The sequence below is a fragment of the Pteropus medius genome, unplaced genomic scaffold (assembly GCF_902729225.1).
Source record: "Pteropus medius unplaced genomic scaffold, Ma_sr-lr_union100, whole genome shotgun sequence".
NCBI classification, from domain to species: Eukaryota; Metazoa; Chordata; class Mammalia; order Chiroptera; family Pteropodidae; genus Pteropus; species Pteropus medius.
Window position 1 is genome coordinate 47,005,575 of NW_024340849.1, and position 22,690 is coordinate 47,028,264.

Below are 22,690 nucleotides of genomic sequence, written 5' to 3' on the forward strand. Positions count from 1 at the left end.
CAGCCTTTCCCCTGTGGACAAAGTGTCTTCGGCTCCTTGGACCTCTTAGGCTTCGGCTCACCTGGGTGCCCAGCAGCCTACTTTATGGCTACCCACCTTCCTGCTTTGCCCTAGATGCAGAAAATTCCAAAAAGATTGCTTCTTCCAGACAAGGCCTGTACTTCAAAACTATGATCTGCCCTAACTTTTTGTAATAAGAAAACTCTTCTCTTGAACCTAGATGGCTTTTACATTTCAATTTTGAATGTTGTACCATGGTTTATTCTTCAGACTCTGTAACTTTCTATCCTCACCCAGGAGATGTGCAACTCTATATAAAAGGAACCCTACCAGAGCATTTTATTTTTGCTGTGCATTTTTATTTGTTTGTCTCTGTTACTGTGGAAATAGCATTAGCTGAGGATGAAAAGTCTCAAATCCTAAAGGAGACTTAAGGAAAGGACTCTTTCCGCCCCATACCCACCTCCCAGAGTTAACCACGGTTGGCAGTTTAAGACATGCCTTTCAAAGTGCGTAACAAACTTCAAACCTCACTGATGAGTATTTCTTCCCATTTGGCCACTTGATTTTCATCAGACCTGCCCTGTTTCTTTGAAGCCTTTGTCTGCTACCTCTGTGTTTATAATCTATTAAATATATGTCCATTAGTTGTTTCACACACCCACATTTATCCTTGGAAAACTCTCAGTGAAAATTATGGTGGCCTGCAGGCACAGAGCCTTTGTGGCCAGGATCACCTGGTATATTCTCAGCCAGAAGCAAATGGTTTCTGTACATAAATGAGTCTATCATCTCTGTAAGCCACAATCATAGGTTATATTTTCAGGGACAGTCTTCAGTGACTCATTGTCTTTTATCAGTGAAGGAATAATGATTCTAAAAAGGAATCTTAAAATTAATCGGAATGTAACAATGAAGGTAAGAATGACAAATGACTTATTTATTAAAATGCTTCTGGATGTGCAAATGTATCCTTTCTGGTTTGTCTCACAGAAAAGGACTTGTCTTGGGACTCTTGCTGTTAGAGGAGTTACTTTTATTGAATGTGGCATGAGGTCTCTCTCTTTATATGTATCAAATAGGAACTATGCAGTGTGTTTGGCAGGTCAGGGGCAGCTACCAGAGCATTCCAGAACTCCCTGCCTATGTCTAATAGCCTAAATGAAGAGGAGGTGGAGGCTATCACCTCTGTTTTGTGACTGGATTTTTGTAGATCAGCCTTAGCCACAGGTCCATATATCTGTTCCAACTTCAGATTAAAGCCAGTTACAAAGTTGACAGCTTGGATGCGAGCAGAGGTAGTTGATGATAGTTTAGCTCTTTCACAGAATTATGATTCACAGGTCTTAGAAATCTTAGGCAAGAATGATTTTGTAAAATTGCTAGCACTGCATCACAAATAGCTTGGTATGTTACCTTTTCCGTAAACTTTTTTTCACTTTCTAGTAATAATATTTATCGTATACTTAGACAGCAGTCTTTTTGGCTGATGCCTAACCTTGAACCTGTTATAAAGTTTAACACTTTATAGCACAGTCAAGCTCCTGATTCCAATTTAGGGATTATTTTAAGCCTCACCAAAGAAAGATGAGCTTAGAAGGGCTGAAATGCCCTTAGACTGGGGTGAAGAAATAGTGGAGCCATTTTATTCTGCTTTTTTGCAAGAAAACCAACCAGCTGATCTGGAAGAGATTGAAAAGTTGATCTTTTTTAATTGAAATTGATCTATACTTAACAGATACATAAACTGAAAGGTTATATAGCTGGGCTTCTGGTACAGAAGGTTCAGACACTATGCATCCAAGAAGACCGTCACCTAAAAACCTTTAAATAGACCAGAGAGTCTTTGATCCACTCATGCCTTGATTTGGGTCATCTTTTGACCCAAAACATAGCCCAACAAGGGCCACCGCCAGAGAAAAAGTGAGAGAAGTAACTTCTAGGTATTTTTTGGCGGGGAAGGGGGGAGATCACTATTATTATTTCCCTTGATATGGAGGATAAAATTCATTTCACGGAGATTGGACGGCTTCTCTAAGGTCAACTTTAAAAAAAAAAAAAAGCTAGGCAAGGAATGATGTCAGAATTCAAATATCCTGGTTTAGTTTGTTCAGCCTGGGATGGAACAGACCTGGATTGCAGTCTGGGCTCTATTCCTAGCAGTGAGACGTTAGCAGTACCTTCACGCTGTGGTTCCTCCTCTACAACACGAGGAACATGGCAGTATGAAGCCAGGATGGATGTGAAATGTAAGGTCATGTAGGTGAATGATTTAGCATACCCCCTGGCCCACTGGAAACAATATTAATTATCATTACTGGGGGTTTTGTACATGAAAAAAAGCTATTTAGAAGGATTATGCCCCTTTATGGCTCATTCTGGATCTTTAGAAATTTTTACTGGGACATCAGTTCTTGCTTCTGTACACCAAGGCAGAGTGATAGTGTGGTTTCTTGCCATGCAACATGCTGCCACCGGGTGATTATAGTAACAAGTACCAATAGCTCGGACTCTCTGAGCTCTTGCTCCCTTGGCTACTTTTACCCCAAAGCAATTTTGAGCTTCTTTCGTAATGATGAATATTGTACTGATATAATAGAACATAATGTTGATTACTCTAACCCAAATGTACATGAAAACATTAAGGCTAAATTTTATTTCCTCTGATATATGCTAATGCAAAAAAGCGATTACTTCCAGAGTAAGTACTTCTACATTTTCAGTCTGCGAAAGGACTGGCACATGAACCCCTGCTTTCGAGGGGTACAAGTTCTGGTCCTAACATTGTCAGAGCTGTTTGGTTTAGGGCTAAAACCCCCAAAGGCTGACCACATAGGAGACTTGGGATTCTTAAGGAGCTATCGATTACATGTTAAAATTTCTCATATGATTTTCTACTTTTTCTTCAGTGACTACTACTCCAAAGACTGAATCAAAATTATTATCATTATTTTATGCTCAAAATGCTTTGACTTAAAAAGTAGTGATACTTAAAAAATTTTAAACTCAAAGATGAAAATACCAAGTAAATCTACAATAAAATATACATAATCTTTCAACAGATACTATACTTAAGACGGTGTGTATTTCTGAAAAGATTATTGCAACACCTCTTCTCACTCACCTGTACTTATATAGTTTTTAAATACTTTCGTTATAGAGTTTAAAGAAACTATTCTGCATTTATTACAATTTCATATATTTCACAAGCATCTTTTTGAGTATAGTAGTAATTTATCTATATTCAGATGGTTGGAAAGTATTCAAGGTAAGAAAAATCAAAAAGTAATAAATGCTAACAAATAGACCTTTCTACTTGGTTGAAAGTCTACTGTATCTAATACTGTAGCTCTTCGTATAAATTATGGAGGCAATTGGAGTTTTCAGTAAGTAACAAATCTGCTCAAGTTAAAGAATTTCTCTTTCCTAATTCAACTTTATTTAAATCCAAACATACATGCAAAGTATCTTAAATTCTTCCCAAATGTGTTTGACCATGTTTGTATACGTACATGTGTGTGTTTAGTGGATTCACTAGATCGTTTCAAAAGCACACTGACTCCACACGATAGAGAAAAGGCGACGTGTGTGCAAATCCCAAGCTAGGGACGCGAAGGGCCCTCTCCTTGCTGCTCTTAGCATGAGAGTTTTATCAAGTATACGGGGGATTTGCCTGAGAGTAAGGGCTCTGTCTACCCATGGTGGAGACAGCCTGCATCCAGCAGGACTGAGAGAGCTTTTATTCTGCCTGCCTCATAAATGTATTGAACAAGATTGCCCTGAGATCGTCTGAGAGCACTTTTGTGTTTTCTGTCCGATTGGAAGAGATGGGCTCATGTGGTTTTTGTTATTCAGGTATAGAATTGATTCAGTGTATTTAATTCATTTCGACTAATCTTTCTGATAAAATACCCTTGCTGAAACATACTGAGATCGCTATCATGGTTTTGAAATGTGCCTTCAAAGGGCAGGCCAGTTTTTAGAAAATATAAAATCTTTAAGTTAGGTATAAGCAGATTAGTAATAAAAATCCATTTTTCATTTATCAGACCTGTTTGCACACTTCACAGGAGCCGAGCATTGTGAGAAACACTGGGAATGTGGGGCAGGTCAGGCTTTGTCTCTCCCCGGGGCACTTACAGTTGGTGGTACAGGGGCGCCGGGTAGACAAGTAGGAGCTTTGGTTTTTTCTGCTGTTAGTGAAGTGGAAAGGAGAGGGCCAGTTACTTCATCTCAGTGGACCGCGAGGAAGCCTTCACGAACAGGTTAAGCATTTACTGTTGGCTTTAATTATTAAATCTCAAAAGTCTCCTCTGGCCCATGGCCATGCTTGTCATATATATCACCTCTTAGTAACTACAAGTTAGAGGATGACTGCTCTATGTTTACAAGAGACACTAGACCTTTATTAATTCCCTTCTGGTGCAACAGCTGGGTTTAAAATGACAGCATACATAGGTAAGTGTTTGTATTTTGTTATATCTACATCCTTAGGAGAGCTTTGGACATCTGAAGTCACACAGAGCATCCTGGACTCCAGGGCTCCCTGTGGCCTCCTGTAGCTTCCTTCTGCTCCAGGTTCCCATAGCACCAGTCTGATTTGGCCCCTCCTATTCCAGCAGGCCTTTAGCAGTCTCATCCCCAGGGGACCGATGACCTGCATGGGGACCCCCTGGCTCTGTGCCCATTGTCAGTGGCATCTTAGGAACGGCCCAGCACCGCCTTGATTTCCAGGCTCTTCTCCTCTTCTGGCCTAAAGAAAACCCTTTCATGAAGTTGCAGAGTCAACCCCGCTGTCCCCACAGGTGGTGGAAAACCAGCAGCTGTTCGGCGCACTGAAGACCTTGCTGGAGGACTTGCGCTTGGAGCTGCAGGAGGACGAGCACGCTCGGCTGCGGCTGCAGCAGCAATATGCCAGCGACAAGGCTGCCTGGGACGTGGAGTGGGCTGTGCTCAAGTGCCGCCTGGAACAGGTACCTAGCCCGCCCAAGCTCCCCTGGGACAGGTTAGGAGGAAGTACGGTTACTCAGATCCATAGTGAGTCTAAGAGAAAGAGGGCTCCAAGGAGAAAACCAGGAGCAGCTGCCTCCTGTCTCTTCTTCAAGCTCCCAGCACTTCTAAGGCACCTTCTTCTCCCCTTACTCCCCACTAAGCAGCATTTTTCAAAGTAGCATTTGTTCTCCCATTCCACAGTGAACAAGGTTGTGTTTAGCCCCAATGAAGGTCGGCCAGCATGAAGTTGTGATCAGAGTGTGCTGACATAATTTAGACAGGAGCTATGAAAAAGCAGATTGTAGTTTAGGCTCTCTGAAAAAGGTAAACACGTGCTTTCCTTTAGATTTCTCCGAATACTGAAAAGAGCTATAGACTTTCCACTACATGCCCTAGAAGTCTAATCAATTTCAGTGTCTCTATTTACACCAAAGGAAACGGAGTCCCAGAAGTTGCTGGTCTCCGATTACAGAGCCTAGTGCTCACGGGGGGGGGAGGGGGGGGCAGGTTCCTGCCCCACACCCCCCAGTGGGGTGGAGCCTCTGGAGGGATTTTAGACCTCGGTAGGGTTGTTAAGATCAGACTGAGACAGAAAATTCTTTTCTACAATTTCAGAAACATCTCCCTGGAAATCCTAAAAGCTCTGTCACTTTCTACACAGTGTCTGCTTGCTCAGATTGTTTCTCCAGACCCTTGATCGTGATGAGGGAGGAAAGGTCTTTGCATCTTTGATAATCTATTTTCTAGGCCCCATTTTGAGGCAAACCATAAAGTAATTAAAATTTTATGTGAATTGGCTCGGTCTTGTATACACACACACAAAATTGCCCAGAAAGGAGATATCTTCCGGCCTTAATAAAAGATGAAAGGCCCTGTCATGTCAAAAGAAAACAGCCCCCCTGTTCACCTGCATTGCCACCTGGCTCAAGAGAACATTGGTGTCAAGCTCACAACCCTAGGAAGAGTGAAGACACACAATCTTCTCTGCAGGAAAGCTGCAAAACATAGGAAAACCAAAGTGGCAGGCAAGTCTGGTCAGATAGCTCAGCCTCTGACCCAGTTACAAACCCTGCCCACTGCCTGGTATTAGACTCTTACTAGATGCTGTGTTTATGTTAGGACACATCCTGAACAGTCAGCAGCAGAGGAAGAATGAGTAAGGACACTCTCTGATGAGCAGCTGCCTTTAAACTTATTTAAAAATACATTTATGGGAGAAAAAGCTAAGTATTTTCAAAGACGTAAGTATAGCTAAGGAAAGGAGGCATAATCTTTGATGCAAGCCAAATTCAAAACATTCCATCTTTGTTTTAGGGGAGCCTGGTATCTACCCCCTTTTTTGCACAAATAAAGCCTCAGGGAGTATCATTAAACACCATTAAATAAAGCTAGGACTTCAAGCCTAGAAGCCAGGTGGTGATAGGTAAAGATTCATCTTCTGCCCAAATTGCTTAAGAAGTTCTTTAAACATTTGCCACCCAGGAAGTAATGAATGTGAGTGAGGCCAGTTCATTTATAATAGTCCCATCTTTACCTCCTTCTTTTTAAAAGCAAAACAGATGAATTCTATGAAAAGTTAAGTATTTTCTCTCAGGGAAGGCCATTTTGTGTCAATTCACAAGTCTGTGATTCCTTCAATTTACTCCTCAGTCAGACCTTAGTCTAAATGCCAAAGATCCAGTAACAAATAAGATATTTCTTGACTGGATTCTTAATGCAGTCGGAGACCCAGACAAGGGCTATAATTTTTAATAGTGTGACAAGTGCTCTGCCAGGCCTGTACAGAGGGCTGCCAGGGAATTGGGGCATGCAGGGCACACACTTTGACTTGAGGGTTTAGGAAAGGGTTGTCCCTGAAAGTCCTATTTTGAATGAATTTCAGAGGATGAATAGGAGTGGGTGCACCAAAAAGGAGAGGATGTGTCAGACAGAAAAAGAACGCCGTGAAGAAAGGAGCATGTCACATCTGCAGAGCTGCACCTAGTCAGATGTGAGAGAAAAAAAAGGAATGCTCAAAGAATTGAAATGATAATCCTGATTTTATCATGGAACTAAAGCATTTTGACTTGCTTTTTAAAAGGTTATTCTGGCTTCAAGGTTTAGAGAATGGATTAGAAACCATTAGATTTAAATGGATTAAGATGGGTCTTCCAGTAGAATTCAGGCATCTGCTGAACTAGAATAGAAAAAAAAAATACATTGGTAATTTCACGAATCTTTCACTAAAATTTATTATGTTCTCCAACAATAACATGCTCCCATTCCTCTCTCCTGTCCTCTGTGCTATTGTCATACAGCTTACTTCTACATGTTCTAAATACATTGCAACTATTTTTGCTTTAGACAATCAGTTATAGTTTGAAGCAATTAAAACTAGGAAAAATGACTTTTATATTTGCATGTATTTATGCCATTTCCAATGTTCATTTTTTGTGTAGATCAGTGTCTGTTGGTATCACATCCTTTCTTTCTGAAAAGTTCTTCTATCATTTCTTGAAGTACAGTTCTGGCTGCCAATATTTTTTTTTCTTTAAATTTTTATATGTTGAAAAAGTATTCTTTTTCTTTATTTTTCAAAGATACTGTTGTTGACTATAGAATTCTGTCAAGATTGCTATTCCTCCCCCCGCCATGTAACCCCTTTAAAGATGTCACTCCATTGTCTTCTGACTTGCATAGTTTCCAAGGAGAGGTTTGCTGTCATTCTTGTCTGTTTGCCTCTGTGTGTGATATCTTTTTTCTCAGTCTGCCTCCAAGGCTTCTTCTTTGGTTTTCAGTAGTTGAATTTATGTCTGGATGGGTGGGGGTTTTTTTCTGCTTGTTTGTTTGTTTTCGGTATTTAACCTCCTGGGTGTTTGACAAATATTTATTGTGGGTGCCTAGGTTCCATCACTGCTCCATCACCAGGTTCCATGTCGGGGCTAAGAATATAGAGACAGACGTGTACCTGTCCTCAAGGAGCTCTACAGAAGGACAGGCAAGAAGTGATAGTGACTCAGCGTAGGGAAGCGGAGCTGAGAAGCGGACTGAGGGAAGCTTACCATTCTATGTCAAATGTTCATAAATAGAACTTTAAAAGTGAAAATGGTTTCTTCCATGGGATTGGTCAAATCTTGGTTTAAACATGTTTCCAGGGATAATGCATTAATGTACTGAGATTTTTATTCACCAATGTAAAACTTGGTGCAAAACTCAGTTCCTAAGTTTTTCTCCTTGACAGCTGGAAGAGAAGACTGAGAAAAACTTTGGAGAACCAGGTTCTACCACGGACAACAAAGGGGCATTTAAGAAGGAGAGGGAGACACATCAGAAGCTCCTCGCTGACAGTCATGGCCTGGTCATGGAACTGCGCTGGCAGATCCATCACAGTGAGAAGAACTGGAACCGGGAGAAGGTGGAGCTTCTCGACCGCCTGGACAGAGATCGGCAGGAGTGGGAACAACAAAAGAAGGAACTCCTGTGGAGAATAGAACAGGTAACGAAGCACCCAGACACTGGACAACAGGGAAGAGAGTGGAGATGGCTAAATTGACCTGGAAATCAGAGAACTAAGGAGGGGAAAAAAATCAGGCTGCTCAGAGATCCTTAACTACATTAGGATGTTTCTTGGGTCTCCAGAGGAAGAGAAAGAAATAATAGAACTTTTAGTATTGGAGACCTGGGCTCAGCTTTTCCATTATACAAATCTTTTCATTGCAAAGTTTGTAGGTAACTTTCCTGTGTGTGTCTGTGTGCGGTGTGTTCGTATGTTCAGGGGTGGGGGTGGGATTACTTTTAAACAGAATTTAAAGACTAAACTTGAAAGATGAAGTTATTTCCGGTCTTACAAAGTGATTTCTGCCAAAAAGCAAATTAACTTTTAAATTTGCCACTAAAATGTGGTCACGGTAATTGCTCCAGCTCGAATGGAATTGTTGTCCATTAGTAAAGAAACTGCTAAATTAAGTTGGAAGTCAGGCTATTTGCACCTGCTGTGGATATTGCTGAGCTGTAATTAGATAGAACCATAGTCAGGGGAGGTAGCTGGTAGCTCATTGTCCTCAGCTAAACAAATGATTCAAAAACTCAGATGAGACGGAATTGTTTTTCTACTGCTCAGATCGTCATTCTCTGTATTGCATCAGATTTAGGACAGTTTGCATAGTTGTGGTTGTGCCCTAAGTGATGCACAAATTACATTTTCACATTAAATTATTGAAGGTTTGGAATTCCTCCCTGGCCGAATTTTTACATAGCGTATATTTTATTTATTTCAGCCTGTCACATTTATAAATTCATGAGGCCTCAAGGAAACACATTAATCAATAAGAAACTGAGTTCAGGAAAAATGACCTTATTACTCTATTTCAAATACCCATAGTGCCTGCATTTATGTAGGAGCCTTTTGAAAAATGTGCTCCATTATCACCAGACATGGTGCCTGTGTTATTATGCAGGTGCAGTGGTAGAGGTTAGTTTCTACATACCGTGGGAGAGTGAGAGAGGAAGAATAAACTGAGAGATTTGGAGCCTTTGGCTCAGAAAGCCTTGAGAAGCAGGAAGTGCACCACAGATAGCTGAAGTTCTTCCTAGGCAGGATTACTCACACACCTGAGTCATTATCTTGAAATTCAATATGTCTCATTTCAGAATTCCCCAAATTCTATCAAAGGAAAGTCGGCCACTTCCTGTTTGGCCTAGAAATGCCAGAACTTGAGGAGAATCTTCTGTATTAAATCCCCTGTACACTTGTGCCTTATCGAATATGGATCAATTGTTGAGTGGATATTGCAGGGACAAAGTAGCATATGTTCTTATGAAATGGTCACAGATTTTTCATATCCAACTTTAGCTAACCAGTACCACAGTATCGTAGTAACTCAGGCACCCTGTTACCATGGAGGTTCCCTCCTGGCCTTTCCTCCAGGATCTCTCACTTTGTCTGTCCCTTCCATAACCCGGTTAGACCATCACGATCCCTGCCCTCCTAGGTCCCCTTTGCCTGTTAGCCATAGGCTTATCGATCTTGTCATGGCTTCATTTTGGAAGTCACACCTTGGATATATGTTAAGCAGGTCTTTAAGGGTTTTATTTTACTTTTGAGAACAAGGAATTTCTAGTAAAGGAAAAATTGGTAAGATATCCCATGATATTCAGCTTTCGAAGAGTTAATGACCAAGGGATGAACAGTCACCTCATTTTAAGACTACGTTTTGGAAAGAAAAGAGGGGACAGGAGTTGAACCCCATTCTCAAATTGTCCGTACTGCAATAATTGTCAGTACTGTCAGCCCCAGAACTTCAGTCCTCAAGGTTCACATCTGAGCACAATGGGTTCCGGGCATTCATCTGTTCCTGAAATCTGTTTGTGTGGTGGATCCCACAGGCTTTGTACAATGATTTCACTGCTGTTTTTAGAAGAGGATTTGTTGCCAGTGAATGATGCTTCAGATATGCAATGGTGGCTTTCAAAAATAAATCTGTCCTTTCCCTAAAAATATTCAAGATTTTAAAAGAAGACTTTATAAATCTTGGTGCCCAATCTTGAAAAATAAGTAAAGCAGTTATAGAAATTCTCTGTGAAAGAGGAAATTGGCTGAAGTGTGTTATGTGTGTGTGTGGAGATTTTATCAGTTACTGGGTTGCTCACTCATTTAACTGTTAGCTACATATTTCATATATAAACAAGAATTATAGGTGAATATTCTTCATAATCTTGATATTTGACTACTTGGTGAGCCATATAACCTTGACTATGATAACTTAGTACAGATGGTAAAAGAAGTAACACTAAATCCATTTTCCACTTTCAGAACACATGCTTCATACTTGTCTGGTGTCACTGAATTCCTACACAATTTCTGTGCCACATGAAGCATTTTATATGATGAATGCCTGGGAGTGTGGTTAAGGTCATATAACACATATCATCCATCTTATCAGCATCTCTTGTCTCAATCCAAATTTAGTTGGGTCATAGTTAACTTTTACGAAGTTATACTATATTTCTCTTTAGAATTGTTAAATTCCCAGTTAACATGTAGGTGATATAGGACTTGCAGCTCTAAAGAGCTAAAGGAAAGTTTATGTGTCATTCCATTCCCCTTCCAGTAACTTCCTTAAATCAGTTGCCTCTACTTCACTGAAAGGCCATTTTTTAAAAAAACCTTATTCACAAAGTGATCTTTTTTCTTTTGACCAGTTCAGATAAGGTGACACTCTTGCGGGTTTATTGTTTCCTGTATTATTTGAAATGCAAATCTTTTAAATTTTCTGTTTGTATTACAAGTTGTTCTACTGCAGAGTTCTAAGTACAGTAACTGCTGATGCCTGGTTTGAAATGACTCTCCTAGGAAACCCTATCCTTTTAAGGACCCATTATTCTATTACAACACCCCGGAGGCATCTAGCAGTAGATCCCTCCAGCTAAAACCATTCCAGCTCATTTTTAGGAAACCTAACACTTACCAGCTTGAGTGTACATTGCTCATTGCTCCTGGCTGCGGAGGTTTATTTTTGAAATCCCACTTTACTGAGTTAGAACCTGCTTGTTCATGACTCTCCTCTTTAGTCATTCTTCCCCCTCTTCACACACCCTCAGTGCACATTTACAGCTTCAGATGTGATTCTTGCATTTTAATTCCTTGCCCAAAATAGCTTGGAGATGATCATGTGTTGAAACTAAATTGTGCTGACATGCCTTAGATGAACATAATAAAAAGCTTTCCTTTTTATTTTTTTTAAAGTAAGCATTTAGCATCTTTAAGAGAACTGTGAAGAACTGCGTCATGGAGAGGAAGGGGTAGAGAGCGGAGGGAGGAGCTGAAACTCAGGGTTGCTTGCTTCTTCCCTCATTTAACTGTGATCCTGCCTCAGACTCTAACATGGAAACTCTGGCTGCTCGGATCTCCATCTTTCTCATAAAATGAAGATAATTCTCTGAGACTTTGGTTACACCACCTCAGAATTTACTAAAAATGAGTAAAAGTCTTTTATCGCCATTATTTCACATGGCTTTGTTGCTTATATCCAATTTGTGGATGAAGACTGAAATTGGGACACAAAGGTATAGTTTATGAAAGATGCTTTGTTAAAAAATAAGTTAATATGCTTCCAAGGGTGTTTTAGAACTTCCTGACACTGTCACAGCACTTGACGATTGAAAATCGTTCTTCTGCCACCCCTTCAGGACAAATCCAAATGTCACTCAGATCATGCAGATAATTTACTTAGTCAAAAGAGCAGCCAATGTGTAGAGTGCATGAGTACATCATGCAGTAAAGACCCCATTAAGGATATGTAGGTGGAAATATCCTCAGCTCTCATTTGTGTTTTCTGTGCCTGTTTTGATAGAGAGGCAGTGAGGAAAGCTCTGGAGAAAGAGAGGAAGCCATCCATTAGTCCTCCTCGAGGAACGAGAGTCTGCTGTCACACCATATCCCTGCCTGTCCATGGGCTCCCTTCCTGAAGTGCCTCCCCATGAAGGGCTGAGTTATCAGTGTGCCGCAGCCCTGGAATCAGGCAGGCCTGGGGGAAATCTCTGGTGGTTTCACTGGCAAACAATGAGCTGCACAATGGGCCCGGCCCCTGCCGTTTCCCCCCAACCTAGGAGGGAGGTGTGCTGCTCCCATTTACAGATGAAACGGAGCTAAGAAGAGCAGGGGACTTTGCACCTGCTAGCAAACCAGCAAGCCATGGAACAATGGTTCCAACTCAGGTCTTCCTAAACCCTTGTGGTCCTGTGTCCCACCCCACCCCACCTCCACACACCCCCACACACACAAATACCACTGCTTCTTGAGCTTACCAAGTTAGGCAAAAAAATATGAATCCAAAGTATGTGGCTTATGTTTGTTTGTTTGTTTTCAGTCATACCAGATTTTCAATTGCCTTCATAGCTAAGTTTTAATCCTCTCAAGCAAATTATAAGTTGTTTTTGATACCCAGTTATTATAGCCCAGTTTGGTCACTCAGGTTATATGTAAGGACTCTTTCCACATGATTTGGAAGTACTACTCTGTTATTATTAGGAAACTCTGCTAGTTAGGAAAATCAAATTCACCCTCAGACGTTTGCTGTCACTGATAGCTTTCATTGAGTGTTCCTTAAATCTTGAAGATAATTAATTACAAAAGAGAGTTCTAAATACATCATTCAATAATGTATAGTTTCCTATAAGCACAGTACTCAAAGTTATACTCAATAACATGTAGATACTTATCAGAAGGACTTGGCTTATGTGTGGTTAATGCAGATTTCCAGATAAAATTGTGATTTAAAAAAATGTTGGGCTACATTTTGAAATTAAGGTCAAAATTTTAAGAACATTTATTTCTCATAGTCTTTGAGATGTAAACTGTGGAATTACAGATGGACCTATCTATAATTCCAGATTGGGGAGAAACTATGATCTTAGGAGACTAACAGACAAAAAAATTGTTTTTAAAACCCCAAAGTTGCAGAAAGAAAACAGTCCCCGGAGAGGTGGCAGTTTCTTCTGTGATCAAAAAGAAGGCAACATGCGCCCCTTCGCCCCCCCGGGGAGCCCCCGCGTGCCTCGTCTGGTGGGGATGTGGCCCTGCACCGACGCAGACCCCACCCCGTTTGAAGACAGGCCGCTGTCCAAGCTGAAGGAGTCGGACAGGTGCTCAGCCCGGGAGAACCTCTACTTGGACGCCCTGACCCTGGAGGAGGATCCAGAGGAGGCTGCGGCCCGCGGACCCCAGAGGGAGCTCAGGAGCTGCCTCCCCGAGGTCGGCCTGGGTTTTCTCGTCTGGTCAGCGGGTTGTGGGCGAAACCTGGCCGGGTGGCTGGTGGCTCCAGGGTCCAGCATATCGCAGCCTCTGGGTTGAGTAAAAGTGAAACCTTCACAGTGCCGAGAGCTTTGCTTGGTGGACGTGACCCCAAACTCCTAGCGTGCTCTGCAGCCAGTTTCACCTTGCCACTTCGTCTCGGGTGTGGGAATGCAGGACTCATGTTCTATGAAAATGGAAAGGTCTCACTAACTGGCATGTCCGGTGAAACATGGAAATAGACCATTCTGGGAAGTGTAGATCTTTAACTTTTTAAAAATTCATAGCACAGTCTTCTGATTCTAGAAAACTAACTAATAACAAAAAAAATCTGTTTTAAAGAAAGTACCTTACATTTGCAAGTAGCAAATGTCATACCATAATATGTTATTCTGTGAAAGAGAAAAAATCGAACACATAGAAACCTTGTGTAAATTAGATCAGCAAACGTGTGTGCTAAGCTCTGTGCTGAAACTTCCAGGGCACGGCATTCGGTTTTTCTGTTTATGCCCTCTTTAAAACTGTGTTTTAAAAATCGATTTTAAGAACCATTACCTATGAGTCAATTTAACAGTTGCTGTGCCTGTCATTTAGCCTGTCCCAAACACTTAGTAGATTTAGAAGAGTTCATGTCAAATAGTGCTGTTGAAATGTAAGGAAATAAGGCACGTGTCAGTGAGGTAGGGGCCCTCTCTTCAGCAATATGTACCCAGTTGATGTGACATCACCAGTATGCTACCCAGTTTGATCTAACGGCAATCTCACATGGTCCAGCTTCACAGCAGAGATAAGGCAGCCCAGGATCAGAAGACTGTCCTAGTGCCAGCTTCGCGGTGGCCTGGATCCTATACTGATCTGCATGGCAGAGAGGAGGGCCATGCTCACTAAGCGGAAGCTGTTTACTGTGCCAATGAATAAATTTCCATCACCATCAGGGCTTTCTAGGATCCTTGCCCCTTCTTCAAGACCATGTCAGCACGAAGATTTTTTTTTCGAGACATCCTGTTCTCTGTCAGCACAGCTATCATTTTTCTTAAGCAGAAGTCACTGTAATTTCATCTCTGATTCCAAATGGCGATGCTTAAAACCAAGAAAGCGCTCAAGCCCAAGAATGTCACACTACCCTCTACAGCGAGGCTTAGACCAAGGGACATCAGTCTCCTAACTCTGTCACCCTTATCTTGCCTTCTCCAATCTCCTATCCCCCCTGCACCCCCTCCCCGCCTCATGCATACACACACACATGCAGACATATCCAGGTCATTACAAAGCCAGGTTTGAAATTCATGTCGTCAGCAAAGTTCTTTGAGGAAGCACAGGAGAGCCACTTTTTCCAACCTCCATGACAAAATTTATAGCCGATTTTTCTCACTCCTGTGGGCTCCTCCCTGGACTGCAGAAGCTCCAACCCCTCATCACCCTGGATTCCAGTTTTATTATTGTACTTCAAAAGGCTGAAGGGCAGTAGCACTCCTGACTAAAACTTGGCTCTGTACATTTTCAGTGGTGTTTTCCTAGGACAGGAGAGCAAAACCATCATTTAGCACACTGAAGTCTCCTAGGTAACCAATATTAGCTGATTTAGATAAACTTATTTCTTCTTTATAGGAAGAAGAAAATCACAAGGGAAATCTTCAAAGGTAAGTAAGATTGATGAAAACAATAGTAAACAACTGAAATAAAATTGTCTTGGTCTTAAAATTTCAGCTCATCATTGCAGTCTATTGTAACACTATCTTCAAAACGACTTAAAATTAGACTTCTGAATAAGTAATTGCTTTATTATTTTTATTTCAGAAATATAGTACTTTTTATAATTAGCAACAAAAAGGCCAGAGATGTGGTGTTGTATATGTGCGTGTGTGTATTAGTGTTAGGGTAAGAACTTTGCAGTTCTAGTTGTGCATTGTGTATATAAAGAAATAATGGTGTTAAGTTTTGAAAAGTCCATGGAAACCCCTCTCCTCTACTTAAAGTTTGAAAAAACTCCCTCATAATAGGCTATGAGACAATTTATATAGTATACATTTAAAAGCTCTTACTAGGAGAATATATTAAAATATTTCCTGGAAGTAATCCTTGAAGTAGATATAAAATAGTTGATGTTGATATTAGTAATCATGTACTTTGGGTCATCTGTATATGGGATGTTTCTGAAAAGACACATATAAACAAATCTGTTTAAATTTAAACATTAAAAATAGAAAACTGAGAGGAAAATACAGAGAATTCCCATGCTGTCCCACCCCAAGCCCATAAACACAGACTTTTTCTTTATAGACGAATATATATCATTTCCACTACATGGAATCTCTTCTCTGAGCCATTCAGTATTTTCCAGTTTCCTCATCCCTGTTTTTCTGTAAACTTTAAATCCATGAATTTTGCTCTTTATTGGATTCACCCAAAATCTAGAATTGCCCACGGTACATTTCTGTCCTTCAAGCTCTGTCTTGTGCGGTTATTCTCGGACTGTACAGGACAGCACTTGTGAGTGAGCTCAGGCTCAAGAGCCAAATGGCCTGGGTTCAAATCTACTTCTGCTTCTCATTAGCCATGTGACCTTGGGTGAGTTTCGTAACTGCTTTGTGCCTCAGTTTCCTCATATGTAAACAGGAGGTATTTAGATTTTTTTACAGCTTATGTGTGTTAATCCACATAAAGTGATGACTACACGGAATAAGTAAATGAAGTTTAGCTATCATTACATCCTCCCACTTTTTTTCTTTTTTTCTTTTTTTAGCAGAGCTCCTCCATGCACTGTAGCTATTTATTATTTTTTATCTTAATTGCTTCTGTTAATTTAAAAAGTAATCCATGCTTGTAAAATGTAAACAATATCAAAATATCCCAAGTAAGAAAGTTCATGCGTGTTCCCCACCATTTCTGTTTTCCTCTTGCTTCTAGCAGTTTCAGGTGCTCCCTCCATATTTTATTCTGTGTATCTTGACGCGTGTGCACATGTTTCACATGCATCCTGGTTTTCGTAGTTATGTTTTGTTTCACTTGGGGTGCTGCTGAGGTTGATACTTTTCCTTTCTCTGTCCACATTACCTCTGTTCCACGCTATCCATCCAAGCCCTAAAGGTGACACTGTTTTAACTCTGTGAGGTAACGTGGACAGAGAAAGGAAACGTATCAACCTTACAGGTGGCACTGATTTAACTCTGTGAGTAGATCCTCTGTGGGCAGAAGCCAGAGTTAATGAGCTACGTCTGAGAAGTGTAGATCAGGACTTCCATGTCTGCATAGCACTCCCAGCCCCCAGTGAACAGTGTTGTGAAGCTCGTTACTAATTTGACGACTTCTCGACTGGACCAGAGGCAATAAGAGGAAAAACTATGCTTGCCGGAAAGCTAAGACCTGGTGACAAATCGACCCATCCGTTAATTTCCACCACTGGTTATAACTAAATTTCTGTTATTCAGAGTGCCATTAGACAGTTTGCAGATTATGTCTAACAAAAAAATAACACCGACTTTTACCTCTAGTGAGGAATAACAAGATGGAATGCCTAATGATAGCACTTATAGCCTGCTCTTTTACCCCATGGTGACGACCACAGGAGGATGTGCCCCTGGGTGGGGGAAAGGCATCCAGAGTTTTGTTGGTTCTATGGGTTAGTCCCTGTGGTACACAGTCCCCAATTCTGGCCTCATCATCATTAATGGGTCCTATGGTAGAGTGGCCCATGGCCTCTGTCTGGGCCTGGGCTAATCTAGAACTCTAGGTATTCAAGCCTTTGTGTGGGAGGTGGGCAGATATTATGTCTTATGAGAAGCTGATCTAGTTGCAAAAACAGTCTGCATACACCTCACCTCCCCAACAGCCTATCCAGAGGGATTTCAGGCCAGAGGGTCCAGGCATGGCCAGCCCCAAGCCTCCTTCCTGGCCACCACTTCTTGGCCCTGGGCGGGCTGACAAGTTGTCTGAGCATTCCAGAAACCTCCTGTCTTAGCATGTCAGAATGCCCAGCCTGCCCAGGCCTACAGGAGGCAGTCAGTAAATTCATGACAAATAGAAATATGTTGAATTAAAATGCTAACATATTCAGGAATCTACATCTAAATCCACATCTATCAGGCGGCAGCTTATCCAAAACTGACTGTTGATTTAGCTCACCTGTCATCACCCTTCATTGTGTGCGTCTGTGGCCATCTTCCTTTTGTCCAGGAATACAGGAGGAACGGGAACAAAGAGAAGGCTTGACCACAAAAGAGGGATCAGACAGGGAAGGGGAGAGCCGAGCCGCATTCATGGACTTGGGCAGGGCCAGATGGAATTTCTGTTTGAAATGGTATTTGAAAATTCATCTCCCAACCTGATTACATCTTCCACTTTCCTTCCTTCTTCTACATATTCCATTTGGCCTTTGGAGGCCAAATAGAGGATGTACTCTAAGCCAGTAGAGGATGAGGCCAATGGATGAAAAAGACCTTAGATTATAGTTATTTTGTTGTCATATCTCCCCCCTGCTCCATACCATTAGCTGGTTTTGGATTGAGACTGTGATGTATTCATGTCTGTAGCATGAGCACCTGCCATAATGCCTAGAACCCAGACAACTCCCAGTAGGTTAGGAATTGAAGGCACTGGTCGGTAGATAGAGAGATTAGGCCACAGCCATTTTCCCTTCTTCCTGTAGAGCACCGTAGGCTAAAATGAAACCATCCAAAGTGGGTTTGGAGCTTAGCTATGACTGCCAGGTAGCCCCGCCCTTCTACTTGTTCCCACCACGCTCGAGGGTTGGCTGTATTCTATTCTGACAAATACAAAGCTCCTGGAACAATTCCAGAGCCATAAAAAGCCCATTAAACATCCACAGGGTCAGCTCAGAAGTGACGAAAATCAAGCAGCTGGAAAAAGTGTTCTAATAGTTCAGGTGGAGACTGACACGAAACAGGCACTTGTTGTGTGGGCAACACACACATGCTACGTTGAACCACGGGGTCGCAGGTCAGTGGGCTCCCTGGCTGGCGGGCAACTGACACTGTCTCTCTCCCACTTTTCCCAGGGCGGTGTCCGTGTCCTCCATGTCTGAGTTCCAGCGCCTGATGGACGTCTCTCCCTTCCTGCCAGAGAAAGGCCTGCCCACTGCCAGCAGCAAGGAGGATGTCACTCCACCCCTGTCCCCTGACGACCTGAAGTACATTGAGGAGTTCAACAGCAAGAGCTGGGACGAGAGGCCCCCAGACCCTTGGGCAGATAGGACCGAGGGAGGGCGGGTGGGGAGCGAGGCCAGCACCGAGCCTTTCCCTGACTCTTCCTGGTACCTCACCACAAGCGTCACCATGACCACGGACACCATGACCAGCCCAGAGCACTGCCAGAAGCAGCCCCTGCGGAGCCACGTCCGCACCGAGCCGTCTGGGGTGCGGGTGCTGCATAGCCCGCCTGCGGTCCGCAGGGTGGACAGCATCATGGTGGCAGGCGGTGAGGGCTTGGGCCGGGTGGAGCCTGAGGGCCCATTTTCCACAAGCAGAGCCAGAGGGGGCATGGGAGACACAAAGGGGGGGCCCTCAGAACACATACTTAGCAGGTGGCCTTGCGCTCCCTCCAGGCACCCCCGAGACTATGGGGAAGGAGGGTTGCACCCCCTTGATAGTGCCCTCTGCACCCCCCTGGGTTTCCCCTCCCCTTTGCATAGCCTGGAGATGTCCAAGAACATGAGTGATGACATGAAGGAGGTGGCCTTCTCTGTCAGGAATGCCATCTGCTCTAGTTCCCCTGACCCCCGGGGGGTCAAAGACATGGCCTGCCAGACTAACGGGTCCCGGACGACTGGGACACAGACCATCCAGACCATCAGCATCGGCCTGCAGACCGAAGCTCTGCGTGGCAGTGCCATCACCAGCAGCCCCCACAAGTGTCTCACACCAAAGGCGGGGGGTGGTGCCACTCCCGCATCGTCTCCGTCCCGCGGCCTTAGGAGCAGGCAGGTGGCCCCTGCCATCGAGAAGGTGCAGGCCAAGTTTGAACGCACATGCTGCTCCCCCAAGTATGGATCTCCTAAGCTGCAGAGGAAGCCCCTCCCCAAAGCTGACCAGCCAAATAACAGGACCTCGCCAGGGCTGGCCCAGAAGGGGTGCAGCGAGTCGGCCTGGGCCCGCTCCACCACCACACGGGAGAGCCCCGTGCACACAGCCATCAACGATGGCCTCTCCAGCCTCTTCAACATCATCGACCACAGCCCTGTGGTGCAGGACCCCTTCCAGAAAGGGACACGGGCTGGGAGTCGGTCTCGCTCAGTAGAACCCCAGCAGGAGCTGGGCCCAGGCCAGGACACCGGCCCCAGTTCCCGGGGACAGTCACCCAGCCCCATTGGGGTTGGCTCAGAGACTTGTAGGGAGGAAGGGGGAGAGGGGACACCTGTGAAGCAGGACTTATCCGCTCCCCCTGGCTACACGCTCACTGAGAACGTAGCCCGGATCCTCAACAAGAAGCTGCTGGAGCATGCCTTAAAGGAGGAGAGGAGGCAGGCCCCCCATGGCCTCCCAAGTCTTAACAGTGACAGCCACATGGGAGAAACGGTCAAAGCTGAACCAGGGTCCATCGAGGTAATGAAGGCTGAGTATTCCACACCCTCACCCTACCAGCTCTTCCATTTAAATGTTGGGAAAACAAGTTTGAACCTAGGATTGTACTAAGTCATTTGATTTCGAGAATTGTTGTCCATAATAGGTCCCTGTGAACTGGGGAGATACCAGGTTTAGGGAGAATGGAATAGGCAGAAACACAAAGCCTGAGCTGCTGCTTAACGAAAAGTGATCAGGTGCTCTTCTCTGGTCTAAGTAATTGATGCTCATCTGTTTATCTGGGCTTTTCACTTGAGGTTATAACTTGCCCTCTTTCTGGGTGAATTTGTGTCCTAGGGATGTGTGTGTGAAGTATGTAAGAGTTGTTTCAGGGCTTTCTGCATGCTCTAGATCTTTATATGCAATGATACAAGAGGTGTGCTAGAGAAGGTTTTGAGAGAGTGGATTCTAGAACATCTCTCACAAAGAACTAAAAGAACAGCTGAATTCCAGTGTTGGCTTCAGTGCAAAGTAGCAGGCTTATATCTCACAGATCACATATTGTCTCTGTGTCCATGAAGCCCCATGGCAAGAAAACCAGGTGAGGCAAACAGATATGATCCAAACCCTGCCTTCATACAATGTGATTATCTCCCTGGCACATTACATTATCACACTGCATACGACCGCACATATTATCACATTATTATATGATTATTATTATATCCCCTTTAACAATATTAGCAAATCGGTCAATGTTGAATTCTGTTCTGATGTATAGCTACATACATCAGCATAGTTGTACCACACCACTTTAAAAAATAATCCCCACTTCCACCTCAAGAATGAGCAAAATAAAACAAAGCCTGATGACAGTGACAGGGGTGAAAGAAAAAGGGATGCTGGCCTCACAGTTCATGCGGTGTTGAGGACATGGTCCCTAGGCCTCCGTCAGCCACTGTTCGGGAGTGGTCCTACGTGTAGACTTGAGGGTGAGCCCCAGCCCACCAGTAGCCCAAATGGACAAAATCCACACCAGGGGGATCCAGACGCCCACAAGCATTCCCCAGGCGGGACAGCCCAAGCAGATGGCGAGGGTTGGCGAAAAGAAGGAGAGAAATAGCCTCCCTGGGCTGCCCTCTGCTTTCCCACCTGCCATGGCCCGAGCTTCACAGGTGAGGAGAGGAGGAAGGTATAGCTCCACCCCCTGCCCCACATACTGCCCAGGAGAACAATGACCATCAGGTTCCCAGTCTAACCCCTGGAGGGGTATTTAACTCAAAACACAGAGTTTAAATCTGAAATAGGTTAAACCTTGGGAAGTTGCCGCAGACCTACAGAATCATCGATGCTGTGTGGTTCAACCTAATCTTGACAGTACATGGCCCACCAAAGACGTGAGTCTGTGATAAGTGGTTCACATGCTCTGAGAAGGACGAAGAATTCTCAGTTGTGGTTGCATGTTCTTAGGTGACAGATGGGGTCTTCTGTGGGCTCTGGTAAGTGGCTCGCTGCTGCAGAGGATCTATTTGTGCGAATGCCCTGCCTTTTCAGAGCTCTGGAAGGATCAGCTGAAAGCAGGGCTTTGTCCCAAAGTATTAGCTGGCTGTGCCTGTAGTGTCCATTTATATTAGAGACTAAATAGAAACTAATTTTTAAGAACCAAAAATGCTTTGCGTTACTAACAATGAATGCTCCAAACAATCCGATCCATGATAATATAAAGAAAATGGTTTAATGACTGAATCACAGTTTCAAGGCATGAAAATGGTTTTATTAGTCAAAGCTATGTGCATCCCCTCCCCCGCCTTTTGGTTCTCTGTAGAGTGTCTATGTAGATTTTCTGCTCACTTGGTGTGTTTGCTACCACGAGAGATGACTGGCCAGTTTGAAAGAGCACAGCGCAGTTTGAGGGGTTCAAAACCTGCATGGAGTACTCCTGGCACTGCTTACATGCCATGGCCTCTTTTTTCCTCTTTCTGTTTGCTGGAATTTTGCTTGTTCTAGATTTCGGTGGAACTATTCCTTGTCTGAATTGACTTACTCTTTAGGCCCATTGGAGAGCCCTTCTCATCACTCCATAAATTATGTGGTAGTTCTGGGTTTTCATTCCAAAAGCACCAGAACTGACTCTGATTTCCCAACCTGCTCTGAGCACCCTGTCGTGGACTCTTTAGCCCTGAACTTTCGCTCAGACATCTAACACAGGGGTGACATAGGGATCCTGGCTAGGACTCTGCACAGCAGGAAATGCCCCTCTCTCCCCTCGCTTTCACACCACAGCTACTGACTCTTATTCTCTTGAAGCCATAACACCAGTGCAGTGATGCAAAGAGAAGCTGTGAGTTCTCGTGTGAAGAGAATGAGAATAATCTGGAAATGCAATGCTATTCTTCCCTCCCATGTCTAAGTG

General features: G+C 43.4%; 1 protein-coding gene across 4 annotated transcripts in view; it reads left to right on the top strand.

The window, feature by feature from the left end:
• MTCL1 (microtubule crosslinking factor 1) overlaps window positions 1–22,690 on the top strand; it is a 112,298-nt gene that overhangs the window by 85,334 nt on the left and 4,274 nt on the right. For all 4 annotated transcript variants that reach the window (XM_039845850.1, XM_039845852.1, XM_039845851.1 and 1 more), the window contains 5 exons: window positions 4,806–4,973; window positions 8,213–8,467; window positions 13,427–13,723; window positions 15,371–15,402; window positions 18,777–20,319. In XM_039845850.1, coding sequence (XP_039701784.1) covers window positions 4,806–4,973; window positions 8,213–8,467; window positions 13,427–13,723; window positions 15,371–15,402; window positions 18,777–20,319 — 2,295 coding nt within the window. The remainder of the gene's footprint in view (window positions 1–4,805; window positions 4,974–8,212; window positions 8,468–13,426; window positions 13,724–15,370; window positions 15,403–18,776; window positions 20,320–22,690) is intronic.